This window comes from Pinus tabuliformis, chromosome 4_2 (genome assembly GCF_031772625.1).
Source record: "Pinus tabuliformis cultivar Carrire ecotype Pingquan chromosome 4_2, CPIR1, whole genome shotgun sequence".
Lineage (NCBI taxonomy): Eukaryota > Viridiplantae > Streptophyta > Pinopsida > Pinales > Pinaceae > Pinus > Pinus tabuliformis.
Genome location: NC_142304.1, coordinates 929,441,937 through 929,466,213, shown reverse-complemented (window position 1 = coordinate 929,466,213; position 24,277 = coordinate 929,441,937). Strand labels below are relative to the sequence as shown.

Below are 24,277 nucleotides of genomic sequence, written 5' to 3'. Positions count from 1 at the left end.
GTTTTCGTGAAGGATTAGTAATGACTGCAATCTATACCTTTTCTGGATTTTGACCCATATGTTACATGTAAGGATCAGGATGAATGTTTAGTTTTTTGTAAGAGTCAGGATGAGAAAAAAAAGGGTCAACGACTATGCACTTTTACTCTCTTTTTAATATAGAAAAAACAACTTTTTTCTTTTGAAAAAAAAAATTGACAAAAATCATTGACCACGGTCTTCAATAATAATAAAATGGTTGCACTGAGTATTAGAGTCTCTATCCATTTTATTTGCAAAAAAACATTTTTTAAAAGATATTTTGTTCAAAATTTTGTGATTTGAAAATTAAGTTTTTAATGAAATTTTTATTAAAAGCAAGGAGAGGTTTTCAATTTTGATAAGAATATAATCCTACTTTGATTTAAAAAATCCATTTCATAATTGAATTATGTCAATATTTTTATCATTCAAATTCATATATTGAGAAAAAAAAAAGTAAAGTAACGACATAACAAAATATTTCAAAGCTAGTTGTAGAATTAGACAATATTTTTGCGCATCTTTGAAACCATATTGAGTGGTTAAAACATTTGTTGATTAACTCCCAAAGGGGTTTTCGCATTTGATGAGGAATCTTTCAAATATCATTCCGAGTTGGACACAATATCCTTTTTTAAATGCAGGAGCATACTCAGTGGTTCAAACATTGGTTGATTAACTCCATAAGGGTTTTGGCATTTCACGAGAAATCTCAAGTCTTTAATGTAAATGATTTTATTTTTTAAATTATTAAATAATTCTTCTAGAAGGCTCGCTCATTAAGAGATAAGGTTTATTAGGTAATAATAATAGATTGATATAATCAAACATTGATTTCAAATATGTTGGAAACTATAGACAAAAAATAGGAAATAGAAAGACCGAGATGCAACAAGAGGAGAGAAAGGGACAGGCCAGAAAACACCCATTTGTGTATAATTAGGCCAATTAAATTCTGTGTATTTAAATGTGATTTGTTGAAGGCATATTTCCCTGCCTTACGAGCCTCTGTTATTCTTCATTATTCTTTCACATCTGAATATTTCTGTCAAAATCCAACTTCGAACTATTTTTTTCTTCAAGTAAAATAAGAATATAATTACCATTCCATTGGAGGTACATCTCACTATTTTGAATAGTAGTGATATTTATTCAATTGCTTAATAACTGTTTTGATGCTTACGTTTACACAGCACAACATAATTGCGTAATAACGTTTCATAGGTTACACCAACAATTTTCATCTATAATTAAGAAAAGGAGATTTATTTAATCACTTAATAGCTGTTTCGATGCGGATCGTACATTACAGAAACAAATTTACTTTGTATGCAGATACGCTTTTTGATGCCCAAATGTTGCACTATGATAACTTAGATTATGGTAAAAAATGCAATTATTTATTGAATCCCAATGCAAATATTTAATCAATTACTTATTAGGTGAATCCGTGCTGGGATCCTTTTTCTTTATAGCAACAAGTTTTCACACGGAAGAATATACGATTTGCTTAGGAAGGGTATACCGATCTATTGCTGATACCTCTCACGCTACATAAGACAAATATTTATTCCATCCATTCATAAACGCTTGAATGCCTACATAATTTGATAAAAATAGCTAAAACAACACAATTACAGAAACTCAATCATATATTATGCACAAATGGTGTATGTGCAAACACATTCACACATCGATTTACATTCAGATTACTCTATTAAATAGAGTTTCTGAAATCCAACTTATTCCTAAATTAGATAGAGAGGTTGAGAGAATTTCTCAACCATCACAAACCAACTTCTTAAATATGGAATGTAAGCATTAACTCCAACATAATATAATTTACTAAACTTATTATTGTAACCTTTCATATTCATAAATAACTCTGCAAATCACTAAATCAACACCAATTAAGCAAAACCATGTGATCAAAGACACCGAATCAACGCTAAGAATGGATTTTGGCTTCTTCAATTCCCATCCGCAAGATTATAGGAACTTGAAAATTAATGTGAGGCGTTAGACTTTGGAAAGCATGTTAGCAGATGAACTACCTCACGCAAGTGGATTTGCGGACACTCTATTTTTTTAAACAGAGTAGGGCCACGAAGAATACATTCATAGCTTCCTCCATAGGAGCATTGGTCAGCCTTAGATCTATAATCTTCCAAAAAATTTCTTTGGCAGATTTCGTTGTCTTCTTCACCCACCCTGTGAGATTCATACCATCTTCAAATTCACAATTGCCTACTGAATTTCTCCCTGTAACAAGTTCAAGCAGAACCACACCGAAGTTGTACACATCGCTTTTCTCGTCCACTTTCAAAGTGTACACGTACTCTTATTCAATTCAATCATTAATATTTAGTTCCAATTGCAAATGAAATAAATGAATTCAATCATTAATATTTAGTTCCAATTGCAAATGAAATAAATGACAATGGTGAAATTAATAGTTAATTAAAAAATTTAAAACCATGGTTTTCACTGGATTAAATTCAATAACAATATCACATACCAAACACATGCACGCCTTCCCTAGTAGATGTATACTTTCATCTATGAGTAGATTACAAAATAAGCAGAAATTAAAAATGGAATGCTAGTTTACCCGGCGCTATGTACCCAAAGGTGCCTACAATGGAATACATGCATTCCGAAGTGCCATAATGATGCAGGAACTTGGCTAGGCCAAAATCTGCAACATGGGCTTCAAAGTTGTAATCCACAAGAATGTTGTATGGTTTCACATCATGATGGAGGAAAAGCGGGGGAAAATCATGGTGAAGATGTTAGAAAAAAAAAAAAAAATTAATTTCGCGGAGGGCAGAGAGCTATGACTTTCGTGCAACTAAGTTTGTGCACTACGGAGCTGATTTTGCGCACCGCGAAGCTGATTTCACGTACTTGGATTTCGCGCACCCTGGAACTATTCAAGAGACTTAATGAATAATCACAGCAAAAATAACAGGATAGGTTTGGAGCAACAAACTAAAACTTAGTATTGATTTCTTAAACATGAAAATACATTCATTCACCAAGTAAAACAAAAGTTTTACAGTGATTTAAACTTACGTGTAATAACACACAGTAAAACATAGTAATTTTTGTTTTCATGCGCCCACCAAAATTTGCTCCACCATTTTCTCCCCATAGACTTGCGTTCTATTTTTTCTTACCCTCTTACTCTCTTCTCTATACAAAAATGCCTTTTACATTCATATTTAACTCAATATACAATTTTTACATTTAATTCATGACATAGCGAAATTAATATGATGTTGTTGTTGAGTGTGATCAGAATGACGTAGGTGTTTCTAGAGTGTGGGCAATAGTAGCTGAATGAATGATTGCCCATATCTATTTGCCAAAGTGCATTCACTGCTTTAAATTCCATGCTGAGTTTCGGAATGGTTCACGCCTGGCTTTAGACCTTCCATCTTCAAACAGAGATGCAACCTGCAAAAATACGTCTAACAAGTATGGCTATTGTCAGGCTGTTTATTGTGGTGGTTTGGATTATTATTTCCAACACTCCCCCTTAATCACAATTGCCACCAAATGACAATTCCCAAATAGTTTCTAAGCTGAACAAAACTTTCACCTGCCAATGGCTTTGTGAAAATATCAGCAAATTATTCCTCTGACCTGCAGTGCTGCAACACAATTTCATCATTGTTAATCAAGTCTATAATAAAATGATATTAAGCATCAATGTGCTTGGTCCTTTTGTGGAAGACAGAATCCTTTGACATTACAATTGTTGAGGTGTTGTCACAGAAAATAGTTGTCGCGCCCTCTTGGTCATGGCGAAGATCCCTCAACATCCTTCTCATCCAAACAGCCTGAGACGCTACTGCTATTGTTGTGACATATTCAGCTTCTGCTGTTCACAGTGACACTATTGGCTACTTCTTGGAGGCCCATGAAATGGATCCGGAACCCAAACAAAAAACATATCATGACGTGCTCTTTCTGTCATCGACACTTCCTGCCCAATCACTATCAGTGTAACCAACCAGCCTGAAATCACTTGTTGTTGTGTACAAAATGCCATACTGTTTTGTCCCATTGACATACCTCAGAATCCTTTTCGCTACTTGTCAATGTGTCTCCTTGGGTGTCTCCATGAACCTCAACACCAAACTTACTGCATACATTATATCTGACCTAGTGGTGGTCAAATACATCAAGTTGCCTATCATGCTTTTGCATAATGTCGGATTGACATTACTGCTGCAATCTTCTTTGCTCAACTTCAACCCTATCACAGTTGGAGTTGGTGTGGACTAACTGTTCTACATTTTAAAACTCTCCAAAATTTCTGCCACATACTTTGCTTGAGAGATAAAAATGGAATTTTCTTTTTACTTCACTTCTATGCCCAAAAAATATCTTAACAATCCCAAGTTAGTCATTTCAAATTCACTCTTCATGACTTGTTTGAAATCAGTGATGAGGAAATCATCACTGCATGTAAAAATCAAATCATCTACTATAAGACGACAATGAAAATCTTACCTTTGCTCTCTTTGATGTATAGAGTAGGCTCACCGTCACATTTGTCGAAACCATTGTCCAACAAGTAAGCATCTATCCTGTTGTACCATGCGTGTGGTGCTTGTGCATGGTGGTTGCACGACATACGCCTCCTATTTCAGCACTCCATTCAAGAACATTGATTTTATGTCCATTTGATACACTCTCTATTTGTGTTGCGCGGAAATTGCCACAACTGCGTGCACTGTCTCCATCCGCGTGACTGGCACGGACGTCTCCGCATAATCTGTCCCATGTTGATGCTTGTATCCTTTGACAACTAGCCTTGCTTTGTGCCTTTCAATCTTTCCCTCAATGTTACTTTTGATCTTATAGACCCACATCACTCCAATAACATGTTTTCCTTTCGGAATGCTCACTAACTCCCATGTGTCATTCCTTTCTAATTCTTCTATTTCTTCCTCCATGGCCGCAACCCATTTTTCTTCTTTGATTGCATCTTCAAAGTGGATTGGGTCATATACATGACAAAATAATTCAAATAAGGAATTTAGACCTGTGCTACTCTCAACTTCATCTTGTTCATAAATTTCATTTAAATTTCTGAATTTTGGTCTTCTTGTGTTTTTTGAAGATGGGTTTGACATGTCACTTGGTGTCGCACTTCGTGGTGTGCTTGGAGAAGCACTTTCTTGGCTACGCAAAATTGTCATATTATTTATTGCTGGCATTGCTTGTTTCCTGCTTTGTTGCACTTGAATAGGAGTATAGGGAATCACTATTGAGGAATTACTTGTTGCTGTTAAGTCTTCTATGTCCTCATGTGGTATACATGCTTTGACATTGACTGTCTTCTCTAAACTTCCATCCCATGCTTCCTCTTCTATAAACTGCACATCTCTCTTAGTTATGACTTTCTTGCTTAATGGATTGTAGAGTTTGTATGACTTAGACTCATCACTATATCCAACAAATATACATTTCTCCCCCTTGCTGTCCAACTTCTTCCTTAACTCATTCGGGACATGTGCATATGCCACACATCCAAAAACTCATGTGAGTGACATTTTACTTTCTGACACTCCATGCCTCTTCAGGAACAATTTGATGGATGCTTTTGGTTGGACATCTATTCAAGATATACAATGCACAAGCAACAACTTCAGCCCAATAATCATTTGGAAAATGCTTTGCCTTCAACATACTCCTTGCCATTTCCATAATGGTCCTATTCTTTCTTTTTGCCACACCATTTTGTTGCGGTGTATATATTTTTGTAAATTTCTTGTGAATTCCATGTTCCTTGCAAAATCAGAGGAAGTCATTTGAGATGTATTCTCCACCTTCGTCAGTCTTGAGGACTTTGATGTGGTGCCCACTTTTCTTTTCAACGAGAGCCTTGTATTGGTGAAAGCACTCAAACACTTCAATTTTTTATTTTAGGAGAAACACCCATGTCTTCCTTCTGTAATCATCTATGAAGGTTAGTACATAGTGGCTACCACCAATTGATGATGTCTGCATTGGTCCACATAAATTTGAGTGGACATTCTGCAAAGGTGCCTTTTCCCTCACTGACTTTCCTGCTAGAAATGTCTCTCTATGTTGCTTGCCCAAGATATATCCTTCATATATGCTGTCTGGTATTTCTATGAGTGGTAAACCCTTCACCATGTCTTTCCTATGCAGCAAATTCAAACCTCCAAAGTTGAGATATCCAAATCTCAAGTGCCATAACCAGTTTTCATCTTTTACCTCTACTTGAAAGTTTACTTGTGTGACAACTACCTTTTTTCTTCCATCTTCTTGTGAGTTCATAGATAGCTGTGCTTGTGCACCTTCTTTCTGCAAATCTGACATTATTTTTAGGGGAAAAATTCTATTTTTTGTCATCTGAACCTTTGCAATCAACTGTATGCTTGGAGGCCTATCCAAATTGTGCACACATCATTTTTGAAGAAGACATTGTAGCCCTTTTGCATGAGTTGTCCAACGCTCATGAGATTATGTTTCAGACCAAGGACAAAGTAAACATCTGAGATGTATTTCTTATCCTCCTTCTTTGTTAGGATATTAACTCCTCCTTTTCCCATGACAGAGAATTTGCTATCAGTCCCTAAAGTCACTTCAAATTTCACACTTTCATCTAGATCAGAAAACATTTCTATGTTTCCTGACATCTGGTTGCTACACCCTAAATCTAGATACCATATATCACTTTGTTTTTCTTCTCCTACATTACAAGCTAAAAACATGCTATCGTGGTTCTGATTTTCTCTTGTGAAATTAACATTTGGTTTGTTACTAATATCATATTTCTTCTTTCTACATTCATTTGCATAATGACCATACTTCTTACAGTAATGACATTGAACTTGAGATTTATCATATCTTTGACCTTGTGCTTGATTTTCACTTGGGCCTTGACTTGGATTTTGATTTCTGCCTCTTCCACTTAAGCTTGAAGGGTTACTTCTTCCACCTCTGTTTAGGCTTCTTCCTCTTCCTCTAGCATATGATCTTCCTCTTCCTCGACCTTGACCAAATGATACTCGTGTCTTGAAGGCTTGCTCCAATGAGGATCTTGCTGCTCTATTCAGTCTATGTTCATGAGAAATTAGTGATGCATTAAGCTCATCCACTGAGAACTGTGAGAGATCATTTGTCTCTTCTATGGCCACAAAAATGGCCTCAAACCTTGCTTGCAAACTTCTCAAAATTTTCTCAACTATTTTTCTTTCCTCAAGTGTCTCACCATGAGACCTGATTTGACTAACCAACCCACTTACATGTGTAAAAAATGAGTCTATATTCTCAGATTCTTTCATATAAAGTGTTTCAAAATATCTCCTCAACATTTGCAGCTTTGTTGTTTCGACTTTTGCCATGCCTTGGTAGGCTGTCTGGAGGGTTTCCCATGCTCACTTGGACTTCGTTGCTGCTGCAACCCTTGGGAAAATACTTTCATGAACTACTTGGAAAATATAAAATAGGGCTTTTGAATCCTTCTTCCTGTTTTCCCTTAACAAATCTTTTTCTTGTTTAGATAAGGCATTGTATGTTGTTGCATCTACTGGTTCTTGAAAACCATTCTTCAACAAACCCCAAATGTCTTGAGAAGAAAACGGGGCCTTCATTGTAATATCCCAATAATCATAATTTTTTCCATTAAACTGATGTATTTGAGGATTAGTCAATCTTGTGCTCAATGTTTCCATTTCTGAACATAAAAAAAACTTTCTACCTGCTGGAAAATATGCTAAAAACAATCTGCCCTCAAAACAACTTTAACTACTGGTAAAAATAGTTGTTTTTACACTAACAATACCATGTTAGAAGAAAAATAGAAAATTTAATTTCACCGAGGGCAGAGAGCTATGACTTTCGCACTGCTAGGTGCGCGCACTGTGGAGCTAATTTCTTGCACTTGGATTTCACGCACCCCAGAACTATTCGAGAGACTTAATGAATACTCACAGCAGAAATAACAAGATAGGTTTGGAGTAACACACCAAAACTTAGCATTGATTTCTTAAACATGAAAATACATTTAAATGAGACTGCGGCTCATTCACAAGTAAAAAAAAAGTTTTAAATGATTTAAACTTACGCGGAATAACACACAGTAACAGTAACTATTGTTTTCATGCACCCACCAAAATTTGCTCTACTATTTTCTCCACAGAGACTTGTGCTCTATTTTTTCGTACACTCTTATTGTCTTCTCTATACAAAAATGACTTTTACATTCATATTCATCTCAACATACAATTTTTACATTTAATTCATGACAGGGTGAAATTAATATGATGTTGTTCTTGAGTGTGATCAGAATCACGGAGGTGTTTCTAGAGTGTGGGCAATAGTAGCTGAATGAATGTTTTCCCATATCTATTTACTGAAGTACATTGACTGTTTTAAATTCCTTGCTGAGTTTCAGAATGGTTTACGCGTGGCTTCAGTCCTTCCATCTTCAAACAAAGACGCAACCTGCAAAAATATGTTTGATAGGTATGGCTACTGTCAAATTGTTTATTACAGTAAGTGGGATTATTATTTCCAATATATCATTGGATAGATGTATTATGTTTAACATGCAAGCAGGCCACCTAATATATAGAATTAGAGTTCCTTCCTTGCTTATGCTTTAGTAATTCACTCAACTGCTTAATCTTCTATCTATTCATTATTTCCAACATTATGAGTACAATCAATTGTACAGACGCACATCTAATCTAAAAGGAATAACGTGTCATGTTTTTTCAGAAGATTTGGTTTTGTTTATTGAAAGAAATCCAAATCAAATTAGTTAAGGTTTTGGACGAAGGATTTATTAAAATGAAGTGTAGATTGAAACCGTTTAGTGAAATAAATTTTATTCCTTGATTATTGCAAAGGACTCACCCTTCAAAAGTTATTTAACTTAATAAATATTTACAATATTTATATTAAGATTTGGTTCTTTTATCTTATATAATCTATATGCTTAAATTTTTTATATTGATTATTATTAGAGCGGGGTTTAATTTCTTTAGTAAATTAAATTATAATTAATATTGATATATGGTTAAATTTTTTATATTAATTATTATTAGAGTGGGGCTTAAGTTTTTTAGTAAATTAGAATTTAATAAATATTGATATTTATATTGGACAATATTTATAATATATGTGTATTTTTTTATTTGCTTCATAGTTATGATTATTAATATCGATTGGTGTTTACGCGCTATTTAATTTATATAACTACTTTAATAATAGAGTTATTGCACTATTTTTGTTATGTTTCTAAGTGGTGGAACGCATAATGTGCATTGTCTACTAAATTTGTTTAAGAATTTTAATATTTTTTTATAATTTAGTTTAGATTTAAATTTATTTGGTTAGATGGTAATTCTTGAGTAATTTTTATTTTATGTATGATTAGTTTTAGGTTTGGTTTTGTGACCTTGGCATAATGTTCTAAAGTTTCCCCGCATTTAGTAAAAGATGGAGTTAAACAACAACTGCATTCTCGATACTAAATTTTGCAGAGAGTTTATATTGAATTTTAGTTTCAAGTATGTTTAATCATTTAATGTCCTATTAATTTGCATTTCACTTGGTTGTTTCATTGTTTTTGAGGTCATTTTTCTATTTGACTTTGTACAACATCATCTTATAGCTAAGGTGTTTCTTTAACACTTTGGATTGAATTTTTCTCTATCCATTAGTCGTGTTGGAGGAGATATCTTGGTTTGTTCGGTGTGTAACATTACTCGGTATACCTTGTAAGAAATATACCAGATTAATTTTTTTATCAAGTCTAATAACATGTAGCATCTCACAATTGACTCTCACATACTTAATTGATCATCAAATGATAAAAGTCACCATCATAAAGAGAACTAATTGTAGAAATGGCACAACTATTTTCATAAAGGTAAATTCCTTAGTGCAACATGTTAACAAATTGCATTATGTTGCAGATTTGTATCGTTAACATTGTTCAATTAATGAAGGCTTATTAAAATATGATGAATGATATAATTTCCAACGTCATGCAAGATGAAAATATCATCAAGATAACAAATTAGGAAAACACACAATGAACACTAATATCACCCTCAAAACCGTGAAGGGAGAAACCAAAAAATGTTTACTTTATTAAATGTTTCCTGACGAAGTTCACCCCTCACTCAATGGAAACAAGCGAGTCCATCCCTTGTCAATTACTGATATTTTACATAATAAACATAATCTTTCATTCAAGCATTATTAACTAGAAGCTTATACATTATACATGTTGTCATGTTTCTTAAACATATTACCCAGCAGTTCTTAGAGCACAATATATTTGTTGCATCGTTGTTTACCACAATAACTTTCTTCCTAATCGTCCATCATCGTTTCCAGACCATAACAAATTAACAATATAACTTAGTAATCCAAGTTATCCATTGTAAACTACACTTGATGATCATCCACTCCGTGTGTAACAATCATTATACATAATGACCTCATCTCATGCAATATTATTACTGATAATCCATCTTTAGATTGTCGTAAAAGAGATTATTTTAGACAATATCACCCAATTCTTTATTAAAGTCATAATTCTCCATAGCAAACACTACTGTTAGCAAACGTTGTAACGTCATGATTACCAATAATTTATGAAATATTAAATTGTCCAAACCCAAAATATTGTATTTTTTTCATTCAAACTGTAACATCCTGTTGGCATTATGATGCACGTGTTGTACTTGATGGCAACCCTCTCGTAGAAGAACAACTCACTTACATATAACTAGATGAATCTACAGAAGAGATATCAAATGTAGGACAGCTCAAAGGAATCAAATGATAGTTCTAAGTATGACAAGTTAGCTTTGCCATCAAGTCCAAAGGGGGAGATTGTTGGCATTATGAGACAAGTGTTGTCCTTGATGGAAAATCACACAGATGACAGATCATAGCGCAGCATGTCAGTAGCAAGGAATTGATGATCAGACTACAAGAATGAAGAGAGAAAAGTATATACACTGGTTCAGTAAAGCGAAGCCGCGTATACACGCGGGTTAGACGTTCCAAAGGTGCGTATGCGTATACACGCACTTTCACGCAAGGAAAAGCGTGTACATGTGGGAGAACTTATTTTTCGTCCGTGGTATTTAGTCCTTGGTAATTGATCCTATGGTTTTGGGCCATGTTATCTCGTCAGAAGTGTTGATCCCAAGTATTGGGTCCATGGTATTGACTTGTTATGGTTTTGGACCGTGGTATTGAGTAAGGCCTAAGACTATAAAAGGAGAAGAAGATCATTAGGCAAAGGGTATTGAAAAAGTCTTGAATATTTGATGAAGGGTGAGATCTAGTATGTTGGTCACGACTTTGTGATGCTTAGCTTGATCTGAACCAAGGATGCACTCATGTGGATGATGATGAACGATGGATCAGGATCTTAAGGCTTGGAATGTTTATCAATATATGGTTTGACTATGGATAGGCTAGATCTGAATTATTGACGCATGTTTTATTGTATGAATGTTATTATCTGGGTATGTCTGATGTCTGGAACAACTGCGAAGTTATGATTGAATATTTATAGATCTGTACAGGGGTTGGCTTTGGCGAAAGCGCGTATATACGCATGTTTGGTTCATCATAGTAGCGTATACACTATGATATATGAAATTTGAAGTTTCAGTTGGATCTGGTTATTGTTGCAGAGTTCTGTTGGTTGTTCTGTGTTCTGGTGACTGTGTTGTTGACAGGGTTTCAGTGTTTCAGGGATTCAGAGATTGTTGATGCTAGTATTGATTGATTTTGTATTTATGGGTCCAGTATGAAAACTGGATGAAACGTGGCCTTCAGATTATAGTGTTGTGCTTCAGGAGTATCCAGTCTGAAAATGTATGAAATGTGGTCCCTGGAGGATGAAAGAAGATTGTAGGCCGGTGCCTACGTGCTAGTACACCAACTAGTACAAGAGCTAAGGGGGTAGTAGCTCCCTTCCAATAGCAGCTGGAGAACAAGTGAAGATTGGAGCATTCAGTAGGCAGGCACCTACGTAATAGTAAATGGATCGGCTAGTACAAGAGCTAAGGGGGTTGTTGCTCCCATCCACGAGAGTCTCGAAAACGAGAGAGGGTTGTAGCCCTCTACAGGTTGTAGCCTGCATACTGGTATAAGACTGCACCAGTACAAAAAGATTGTAAAATGAAGTTTCTTACTAAAGGAAGATAGAGATGACTTGCAGTAGGTGGTTTTCACCACATTGGGTTTCCACCTTATATCATGGTGTTCATGTGTGCTTCTTGTGTGTGATGATCTGTTCTGTTTTACTGCACTTGCTTACTGTTCATATGGTTAATGAAGTTCTGATTCACTAACTAAAGATGAATATTCAATGGATTAACTGAATCATAAGTATTCTGGATATATGCTAGTTGCATTAGACACAGTTGCGTATACACGTGGTTTCAATTAACTGAAGTAGCGTATATGTATCTAAGTATGGAAATGAAAAAGTTTTATTGATTTGATAATACTGATTCACCCCCCCCCCCCCCCCACCTCTCAGTATTATTTCCAACAATGGGAATTAGAGCAGGTCCTTTGGTAGAAGCTTGATCGCTTGAAGGAGATCCGTGGAACAATGGGAAAGAACCTTAAGAAGAAAGCGCCTAAGAAGAAGAATACATCTCAGAAGAACTATGATAGTGGGAGCATCGATTGGGGATTATGTGGAAGAAGCACTTTAGGTTCAGAATCACTTCAGAATAAAGATGAACAAGATCTATCAGGTATGAATTTGTTATCCTCTGGTATCCATCCATGTGAAGATGATGAAAGTGATAGCGAAGCAACTGAATTTTCTCTTATGGGTGAGCAAGAAAGATATCAAATAGAGGCAGTATTCAGAAGGCTTACAGACAAAATTAGATATCAACAAGATATATTGAATAAAAGGAAATGTGCCTTCAAAGAAGAAGTTACCAAACTAAAAGCTCAATTAGAGGAAGGAAACAAGGTAAGGAAGATACTCAAGGACAAGGAAAATCAATTTCAAAAGTTGCAGGATGAATTGACATCATTAAGAAATGAAGTCAATGAAAGGAGCACAACCATCAAGAAACTCAGAGATAGATCCAGTTACTATGAAAGTCTTGAAGCCACGATCTGCTCGCTAAAAGAAGATCTTGAATAATCAAAGAAGCAGAATAAAGAACTACTCCAAACAAATGAAAATGAAGTTCTTGAACTAAGACGTCAGTTGGAAGAAGAAAGAAATGCTGAAGAAAATGTGAAGAAGCAGTATCTTGAAAAGAAAGAGCAACATCAAGTTGAGGTAAATATTCTAAAAGATAAATTAGAAGAAAAAGATAAGCTCTTACGATTTCAAGATAGTGCTAAGATCTTGGATGATATTCTTAGTAGTCAAAGGTCTCTTGCTATCAAAACTGGTCTTGGTTTTCATGAATCTATTGAAGGTGAATCTAGTTTAGAAAATAAGAAAAGGAACTCTAATGCAAAATCTGAAATGCCCAAGAAGGAGATGAAATGTTGACCCCATCAACAACCAAGGAAAGAAATTCTTCAAAGAAAATCTTTTACTCCTCCAATGAATAATGTTGAATGTTATGTATGTCATAATCTTGGACATGTTGCAACCATATGCAGAAGATGAATGGTTCAAGACCATCACACAGAAAGATCATCACGGTCCAGGTACTTTAAGGGATATTGTTCCTCTTGCAATATGTTTGGTCACGAAGCCGTTGATTGCTACAGAATGAATATGAAACAGGTAAGATGTTATGCTTGTAACAAGCTTGGACATATAGCAAAGGAATGCAGGAACAAAGTACGAGCACCATACCAAAAGGAGAAAACATCATCACACTTGAAGATATGGAAAAAGAAGGAAGTTCAGTTAGAAAGATGTGGCACCGCACAGACACAACACAACATAGACATCATAGACTTAGGGGAAGCTGAAAGTGTAAAACTTCAGTGTCCTAAATCTCATATGCAAGTTTCATAAAGGGAAGTTGCGTATATACGCGAGTTAGACACTGCAAAGTCGCGTATATGTCAGTCTAAGGAAACACAGTGGGGACAGGCTCAGAAAAAGGGTCTGATATGATTCAGTCCATTATTTGCTCTATTTGTTAATAGTTACAGTCTGCTAATGATGTGTGGAAATGTCTTGATACTTGTAAGATGTTTAGAAGTGTTTTGATCCTAACTTGATGATGATGATGTCTTGATGCTTATTGCTAATCAGATCTAACAGTAAACAGATGGCACAGGTTGAGGGGGAGGATATGCCTTTAATAATGCATTGTTGACATTATGGTTAATAGTCCTTGGTGATGATGCTTATATGGCTAAATGATATATCTTGCTATGATGTGGTTATGAGTTGTCCATCTCATATGATTCTTGGGATTACATAATTGATGTCCAGATCAGATTTGTGGTTGATTTTCTGATGATGCATATATGGTGCTTACATGGTGATCTACATAAGGATAAGGAGAAGTACAAAGCTTGAATACACATCTTCATTACTTAATGATGAGTCACTTATATGTTGTTGTCATCATATGCATAAAGATCATACAGTTATGATGCAGGATTCCTATAGTTCTTGGCGCTCATATGGATGAGGATTATTGTTGTTAATGATACCAAGAAGTCTTGATACATAGTTATGATTACTCAAAGTTGCATTGATGATGATGAGTTCCTACCTATGTGATGGAGGGTTGATACTTACATATGTTGATTGATCCAAATGTTCCCAAGTAATGATACATGGATGACATATAAGATCATGAAGATCTTGATGATGATGAGATGACTATGGTGTTCTTCACATATGATATAATGATTTTATGATGATGATCAAAAGGATGAGTTGATATCTATATGCAGACATACCTTGTTACAGGACATTTATAGGTTGTTGATCTGGAAGTGGTTGTACGTGAGTTTTATAAGGAGGATCCGCGTATATACGGATTAGATTTGTGGTTGATTGTCTAATGATGCATATATGGTGCTTACATGGTGATCTACATAAGGATAAGGAGAATTACAAAGCTTGAATACACATCTTCATTACTTAATGATGAGTCACTTATATGCTGTTGCCATCATATGCATAAAGATCATACAGTTATGATGCAGGATTCCTATAGTTCTTGGCACTCATATGGATGAGGATTATTGTTGTTAATGATACCAACAAGTCTTGATACATAGTGATGATTACTCAAAGTTGCATTGATGATGATGAGTTCCTACCTATGTGATGGAGGGTTGATACTTACATATGTTGATTGATGCAGATGTTCCCAAGTAATGATGCATGGATGACATATAAGATCATGAAGATCTTGATGATGATGAGATGATTATGGTGTTATTCACATATGGTATAATGATTTTATGATGATGGCCAAAAGGATGAGTTGATATCTATATGTAGACATACCTTGTTACAGGACATTTACAGGTTGCTGATCTGGAAGTGGTTGTACGCGAGTTTCATAAGGAGGATCCGCGTATATACGCGTTTTTCTGTGGATACAGTCACGTATATGTTGGTTTGAAGGAAATCAGTGGGCCGGACTCAGGTAAGAAGAGTTTGATATGGGTCTGACAGAGACCATCTGACACAGCTTCAAGGGGAGCATATAAACTTCTAATAATGCATTGTTGGCATTACATTAGAAGCTCTTGGTTCGAGTACACAAGCTATTCTGGTTTCAGGTGGATCAGGTGCAGAAGGAGAACAGAAGGAGAACATAGTTGCTGATTTGAATAGTGATTAACAGATGCTGTTGATATTTGTTATTGGAGACTTTCATAGTCTTTCTCTAATTTTTTCGTCTCTATGTCATGTATATCTTTTATTATCAAGGTCATGTAACGGCCTATTTTGGTTTCCCCACTATGCCTGGGATGAATGATGTTATACTTTTGTATTATCACATGTAAACTTTTGGTATATCCCCACTTTGATGGATGTATGTATAAGTCTTTGGTGATGGGAAGGCCCTTTATGATAGAGTCATGTTCTTCTTGTAGAACATCTTTTTGCAGACCTTGCTTACAGTCAGGGGGAGCATGAACAACACACTTCAGCAGAGCAGAGACTTCAGCATGTACTCAGAGGGAGCATGGTCAGATTGGTACACCTTGGCATATACAAAGGGGGAGCTCATTCAGAGATTTCAGCAGGTACTCAGGGGGAGTATGGACAGCAGAATGTTTATCAAGGAAAGAGAATATCTTGGTCCGCCCTTTGCCCTTGATGTCAAAGGGGGAGAGTGATTTGGTGTTGTTGCCATCAAGTCCAAAGGGGGAGATTGTTGGCATTATGATGCATGTGTTGTACTTGATGGAAACCCTCTCGTAGAAGAATAACTCACTTACATATAACTAGATGAATCTACAGAAGAGATATCAAATGTAGGACAGCTCAAAGGAATCAGATGACAGTTCTAAGTATGACAAGTTAGCTTTGCCATCAAGTCCAAAGGGGGAGATTTTTGGCATTATGAGACAAGTGTTGTCCTTGATGGCAAATCACACAGATGATAGATCATAGCGCAGCAGGTCAGTAGCAAGGAATTGATGATCAAACTACAAGAATGAAGAGAGAAAAGTATATACGCAGGTTCAGTAAAACGAAGCCACGTATACACGCGGGTTAGACATTCCAAAGGTGCATATCCGTATACACTCACTTTCACGCAAGGAAAAGTGCGTACATGTGGGAGAACTTATTTTTGGTCCGTGGTATTTAGTCCTTGGTAATTGAGCCTATGGTTTTGGGTCATGGTATCTCGTCAGAAGTGTTGATCCCAAGTATTGGGTCCATGGTATTGACTTGTTATGGTTTTGGACGGTGGTATTGAGTAAGGCCTAAGACTATAAAAGGAGAAGAAGATCATTAGGCAAAGGGTATTGAAATAGTCTTGAATATCTGATGAAGGGTGAGATCTAGTATGCTGGTCATGGGTTTGTGATGCTTAGCTTGATCTGAACCAAGGATGCACTCATGTGGATGATGATGAACGATGGATCAGGATCTTAAGGCTTGGAATGTTTATCGATATATGGTTTGACTATGGATAGACTAGATCTGAATTATTAATGCATGTTTTATTGTATGAATGTTATTATCTGGGTATGTCTGAACTCTGGAACAGCTGCGAAGTTATGACTGAATATTTATATATTTGTACGCGGGTTGGATTTGTTGAAAGTGCGTATGTACGCAGGTTTGGTTTGTCATAGTATAGTATACACTATGATATATGATATTTGAAGTTTCAGTTGGATATGGTTATTGTTGCAGAGTTCTGTTGGTTGTTCTGTGTTCTGGTGACTATGTTGTTGACAAGGTTTCAGTGTTTCAGTGATTCAGAGATTGTTGATGCTAGTATTGATTGATTTTGTATTGATGGGTCCAGTATGAAAATTGGATGAAACGTGGCCTTCAGATTATAGTGTTGTGCTTCAGGAGTATCCAGTCTGAAAATGTATGAAATGTGGTCCCTGGAGGATGAAAGAAGATTGTAGGCCGACGCCTACGTACTAGTACACCAACTATTACAAGAGCTAAGGGGGTAGTAGCTCCCTTCCAGTAGCAGCTGGAGAACGAGTGAAGATTGGAGCATTCAGTAGGCGGGCACCTACGTACTAGTAAATGGATCAGCTAGTACAAGAGCTAAGGGGGTTGTTGCTCCCATCTAGGAGAGTCTGGAAAACGAGAGAGGGTTGTAGCCCTCTGCAGGTTGTAGCCTTCATACTGGTATAAGACTGCACCAGTACAAAAAGATTGTAAAATGAAGTTTCTTATTAAAGGAAGATAGAGACGACTTGCAGAAGGTGGTTTTCACCCACATTGGGTTTCCACCTTATATCATGGTGTTCATGTGTGCTTCTTGTGTGTGATGATCTATTCTGTTTTACTGCACTTGCTTACTGTTCATATGGTTAATGAAGTTCTGATGCACTAACTAAAGATGAATATTCAATGGATTAACTGAATCATAAGTATTCTGGATATACGCTAGTTGCATTAGACACAGTTGCGTATACACGTAGTTTCCATTAACTGAAGTAGCGTATATGTATCTAAGTATGGAAATGAAAAAGTTTTATTGATCTGATAATACTGATTCCAAGTTGAATGTTGGGCAAGAGATCCTACTGTGGGTTTTCATTTGGTTTATTATGGCTAAGGAAGTTGGCAAAGGAAATGACAAAAACTTTGGAAAGGCGAAATGGAATTTTGGCACATTTATTTATGGAAATAATGGAAATTAGGAGAAAAGGGAGGTGAAATGTCACATGTTGCATGTGAGGAGGAAAATAAAGGAAAATAATGGAAAATGAAGAAAATAGAGGTCTCATTAGTAAAAAGGCTTCTAAGGATAAGTTCACAATATTTTTGCAGTTCAGTTTTGGATCTCTATCTCTACTCTCTCTCACATACTTTTGGACACTTAGAGTTTTCTTGGAGCACTCTTGGAGGAATGTGACATACTTGGAGTTTTGGAGTAAGAAGGCAAAAGAAGAGTAGGAAAGCATAAGAGGACATCAGGATCATGAACTACAACGGGTTTGCTTGCAGATACCAAGTTGCATGTATGTTTTCCTCACTAATTTTGGCATGTATGGCATATGCATGTGCTTTATTGGTCATGTTATGTCATTGGCATGGAGGGTTGCCTATATTGACAGTGGATTTGTCTAACCTTGCCATTCCTTGGATAGCCATGGTGTTATGGGTTCATTTCTTTGTTTTTCTGGTTGGCTCTCATGTTTCCTTTAGCTTGGGTTGAGTTGCCAGTTCTAGATGCCTTGGTTGGAGAAACACTTTAGAAGCCCTATAACAACCTGGGTTGAGTTACTAGTCCTGGAAGCCTTGCTTGGAAAAACGCTCTGGAAGCCCGATGACAGTTGTGGGTTGAGTTAATAATCCAGAAAGCCTTGGTTGGAACAAACGCTCTTAAGCCCTGGAAGGCTTGGGTAGAGACCAATCTAATGATAGTTTTGTGATATCTGACCGTGAGGTGTAATCACTGTTTAATGGGTTGAGGTAGTTGGCCTCTCGAAGCCCTAGATGGTTTTTGATTGATGTGCTTTATGAGATCCCACATTCATTCTTGGAATATGGCATGAGGGTGGCTCCATACTAAAGTGATTAATGACTTCTTTATATTGTTTTAAAGAAGCATCTTACCTTTTTAGCCACAATGTCACGCTCATGGGATTGACTCCATACAGAAGATAGTTGTGCCATGGTTGATTTCAATAGTTGATAGGTCGTTTTGTTTCGATTTTTCGAGACAATGCATCTACATTCCACTTCAATAATGATCAAAATGCAATTGTTACATAGTGGTTGTGTAATTTCAGTTGAAAGATTGAATTACACCACATTAAATAAAGGACACATTACTTAGTAATAATAAGAACCGATACTCATTGAGTATGTTATTTAATAATAAGCCAAAGTTAAGTTTAATAATTACACCAATAGACAGTTTGGTGGAGTATATTTAAGAAAAATATTTTCTAATTTTTAAGATATTAGAAATTATAAATGATTTAAATTTAATAATCATAAAATATTTTTCAAAGTATATACCATTTAATTAACTAGCACAACTATATTAATCACAATAACTTTCTTCCTAATCATCCATCACTGTTGCGAGTCCATAACAAGTTAACAATATAATTTAGTAATCCAAGCTACCCATTGTAAACTACACTTGATGATCATCCACACTGCGTGTAACAATTGTTATACATAATGACCTCATCTCATGCAATATTATTACTGATAATCCATCTTTCGATTGTCGTATAAGAGATTATTTTGGACAATATCACCCAATTCTTTATGAAAGTCATAATTCTTCATTGCAAACACTATTGTTAGCAAACACTCTAACGTCATGATTACCAATAATTTCTGAAATATTAAATTTTCCTAACCCAAAATATTATAGTTTTTTGTTCAAACTCTAACATCCCTAGTGAAAATACCATAATAATAACCACGGTTGATGAGAAAATTATTCCAAGCTAAATGTTGGGCAAGACATCCTAGTGTGGGTGTTCATTTGGTTTATTATGGCTAAGGAAATGACAAAGACTTTGGAAAGGCAAAATGGCATTTTTGGCACATTTATTTATGAAAATAATAAAAATTAGGAGAGAATGGAGGTGAAAGGTCACATGTTTCATATGAGGAGGAAAATGAAGGGAAATAATGGAAATGAGGAAAATAGGGGTCTCATTAATAAAAAGGCTTCTAGGGTTAAGTTCACAATATTTTTTTTTTTAGTTCAGTTTTGGAGCTCTCTTTACTCTCTCTCTCACATACTTTTGGACACTTAGAGTTTTGTTGGAGCACTCTTGGAAGAGTGTGTCATACTTGGATTTTTGGAGCAAGAAGGTGAAGGAAGAGTAGGAAAGCACAAGATGACATCGGTATCAACAACTACAATGGGTTTTGTTTACAGGTACCAAGTTGCATGTATGTTTTCCTCACTAATTTTGGCATGCATGAAATATGCATGTGGTTTATTGGTCATGATATGTCACTGCATGGAGGGTTTCCTAGATTGACAGTGGATTTGCCTAGCCTTCCCATTTCCTAGATAGCCATGGTGTTGTGGGTTCATTTCTTTGTTTTTTTGGCTGATTCTCATGTTTCCTTTAGCTTGGGTTGAGTTACTAGTTCTTGGATACCCTCGTTGGACAAACACTTTAGAAGCCTTGTAACAACTTGGGTTGAGTTACTAGTCTTGGAGACCTTTCTTGGAAAAATGCTCTGGAAGCCCTTGGTAGGTTTATTTACTATTCCTAGAAGTCCTGGTTGGAAAAATGCTCTAGAATCCCGATGACAATTGTGGGTTGAGTTACTAATCCCGGAAGCCTTGGTTGGGACAAACACTCTTGAGCTCTGGAAGGTTTGGGTAGAGACCAATCTGATGATGGTTTTGTGATGTCCGACCATGAGGTGAAATCATTGATTAATGGGTTGAGGCATTTGGACTCTGGAAGCCCTGGATGGTTTTAGATTGATGTGCTTTATGACATCCCACATTCATTCTTGGAATGTTGCATGAGGGTGATTCCATACTAAAGTGCTTAATGCATTCTCTATATTGTTTTAAAGAAGCATCTTACTTTTTTATCCACAGTGTCATGCTCATGGGGTTGACTCCATATAGAATATAATTGTGCCAAGGTTGATTTCAATAGTTGACACGTCATTTTGTTTTGATTTTTTGAGACAATGCATCTACATTCCACTTCAATAATTATCAAAATGCAATTGTTACATAGTGTTTGTTTAATTTCAGTTGAAAGATTGAACTACGTCACATTAAATAAAGGAGACATTACTTAGTAATAATAAGAACTGATACTCATTGAGTATTTTATTTAATAATAAGACAAAGTTAAGTTTAATATTTACAGCAATAAACAGTTCGGTGGAGTATATTTAAGAAAAATATTTTCTAATTTTTAAAATATTAGAAATTATAAATGATTTAAATTTAATAAGATCATAAAATATTTATCAAATTATATACCATTTAATTAGTTAGCACAAATAGATTAATAAAATTAGGCAAAGTCTTTCGGTAGAAATCACATAAGAGAAATTTTTGGCCGATGCGTTTCGAACCAACAAGTGTGGCTCATCATTAGGACCAGATGAAAAGGTAGACCATGGCAAAAGGCTTAAATAGAGAGCAATGTAGAGACATACTTTCAAGTAACGGATATATTTGAACAATAATATTTAAATTATGATATTAATTTATTAATATATTAAAAACAAACATTATTCAGTAACGGCTATATTAAACGGCTAGTTTTTGAAAAAAATATTTAAATAACGATATTAGTTTATTAAAGTTCTTAATATGTAATGACCATATTAAACGTCTAGTTTTTGAAAAATAATATTTAAATTGCGATATTAGTTTATTACTTTATTAAAAACAAATATTAATAAGTAACCGCTATATTAAACAGCTAGTTTTTGAGAAATAATATTTAAATTAACTTATTAAAAAAAAATCAAAGTCAAACTTTAAAGGAGGGAAGCCAAAAATTATAAAAATGAGTCAAGACCCTAATATAGACAAGATCATTTGATAAATAATTAATGGAAATAAAATAAACTAAATTAAAAATAATCAATGGAAAAATAAATAAAATAAAACAAAAATATACACAAGTCAAATATATATATATATATATATATATATATATATATATATATATCCAAAGAAAAGTAATTAATAAATAAAATGGGGTCAACAATAAAATATGGGGCTCAAGCCCATTAAACAAATAACAAAAATACTAAAAGGAGTTAAGAACGAATAGGATGATAAAATACATAAAAAACATGAAGGGTCAAGGAAAAAAAAACTAATCAAGAATAAATCAACAGCAAATACTATAAAAAGGACGCCAATACCTATGTATATAAGCAAACAAACGAAATAAATCCCAAAAGGAAGCCTAAAAAACTAGGAGGATAGGACAGGGACCCAACTTCTATTTATATTCCAACCATCATCTCTATTCAAATTATTGGGTCTTTTTTCAATTTCTATCAATTTACGATGATGGAAATGACTAACCCTAGCAATGACTTGGGCCTCATCAATGCACATGTGATCCTTAGATTTATCTGCATGCTCCACCAAAGCAGAGGAGCGGGTCCTTCCATGCTTGATGTCAGCAACATGCTCACGAATCCTTTGATTAATCGAGCGACCAGTCTCACCAATGTAGGGAGTCCCACAAGAGCATGGGATAATGTAAACACCCTTCATATTATTGGGGTCCACTGGGTCTTTTATAGATCTAAGGGAGCTCTAGATGGTATTTAAAGGCCTAAAGGTTGAAGCCACCTTATGCTTCCTTAGGATCCTCGCAATCTTGTGAGTGGTCCCTTGGATAAAAGGAAGATGAACACTAGAAAATCGATCCTTGGTATCTTTCTTAGCACTAGGACCTTTTTCAGCTCTAAGGAAAGCCTTAGTACATTGGTGTCTACTATACCCATTATTAAAGAAAACACTTACGAGATGTGCTTTCTCTTCATTGAGATGGTTCTCATCAGAAACTCTTAAAGCTCTAGTCGCTAAGGCATTGAGAACACCAAGATTTTGAGCTGGGAAATGATGAGAATTAGCATGAAGATATTGTTCCGTATGAGTTTTATTACGAAATACCTAACGAGAGAAAGAGCCATCATCATTCATTAAGAGGAGGACATCAAGGAAGGGCAGAATACCATTACATTCAAATTCCATGGTGAAATTTATAAAGCTAGATTTATTGTTAAAATGGAGGAAAAACAATTCCAACTTTTCTTTACCATGGGACCAGATGACACAATTTTCATCCACAAACCTCTTCCACATCTTAGGAAAAATATGAGAAGAAGATAAGGCCTTTGATTCAAAATCCTCCATGAATATATTAGCTACCAGATGGGAGAGGGGGGAACCCATGGCAACACCACAAGTTTTCTCATAGAATTTCCCATCGAATGAAAAGAAAGTAGAAGTAAGACAAATACCAACTAAATAAGGCGTATCAGGATTTGTGATGTGCTTGATGACTTCGATGGCCTCATTGATAGGGATATTAGTGTAGAAGGATACCACATCGAACCTCACAAGCTTGTCATCTGGATCAAGCTTGAAACTCTTTAGCTCATTAACAAATGATGCAGAGTCCTTGACAAAGGATTTTGTATGGCCAACAAGGGGCTTAAGCTTCTGGGCTAAATATCTAGCAAGAAGATAAGTTTGCCCTCCTATCTTGTTGACAATGGGTCTAAGAGGAGCCCCTTCCTTATGAATCTTTGGCAGACCATAGATTCTGGGCGTAAGAGGGAAACATTCAATAAGCTTATGACTAAACAAGCTGACTGAGCTACTAGCCTTTATAGAAAGAGCCACACATTTGGAAATCTTCTTCAGGGAATCCTTGTTGAGTTTCTTGGAGCTCTCCCTATTATGGATGTGGTCCAACATCTTCCGAAGGTAATTATCCTTATCAAGAATAACCATAGCACCAACTTTATCAGCTTTGAGAACAACAATATTCTTATTATTGTTTAATGATAGAGCATCAAACTCAGGGTTGTTGATGTTGTTCTTGGGGGGATTTGCTTTTCTAAGGACAACTGCATAGT

General features: G+C 35.5%; 1 protein-coding gene across 1 annotated transcript; it reads right to left on the bottom strand.

The window, feature by feature from the left end:
* Positions 1-3,399: 3,399 nt before the first annotated feature.
* LOC149172744 (uncharacterized) lies at positions 3,400-24,152 on the bottom strand. Its single transcript, XM_089426445.1, has 3 exons — positions 23,657-24,152; positions 3,670-3,677; positions 3,400-3,480 (listed from the first exon to the last, which is right to left on the bottom strand). The coding sequence occupies exons 1-3, from the start codon at positions 24,150-24,152 to the stop codon at positions 3,400-3,402; spliced, it is 585 nt and encodes a 194-aa protein (XP_089282571.1).
* Positions 24,153-24,277: the final 125 nt, after the last annotated feature.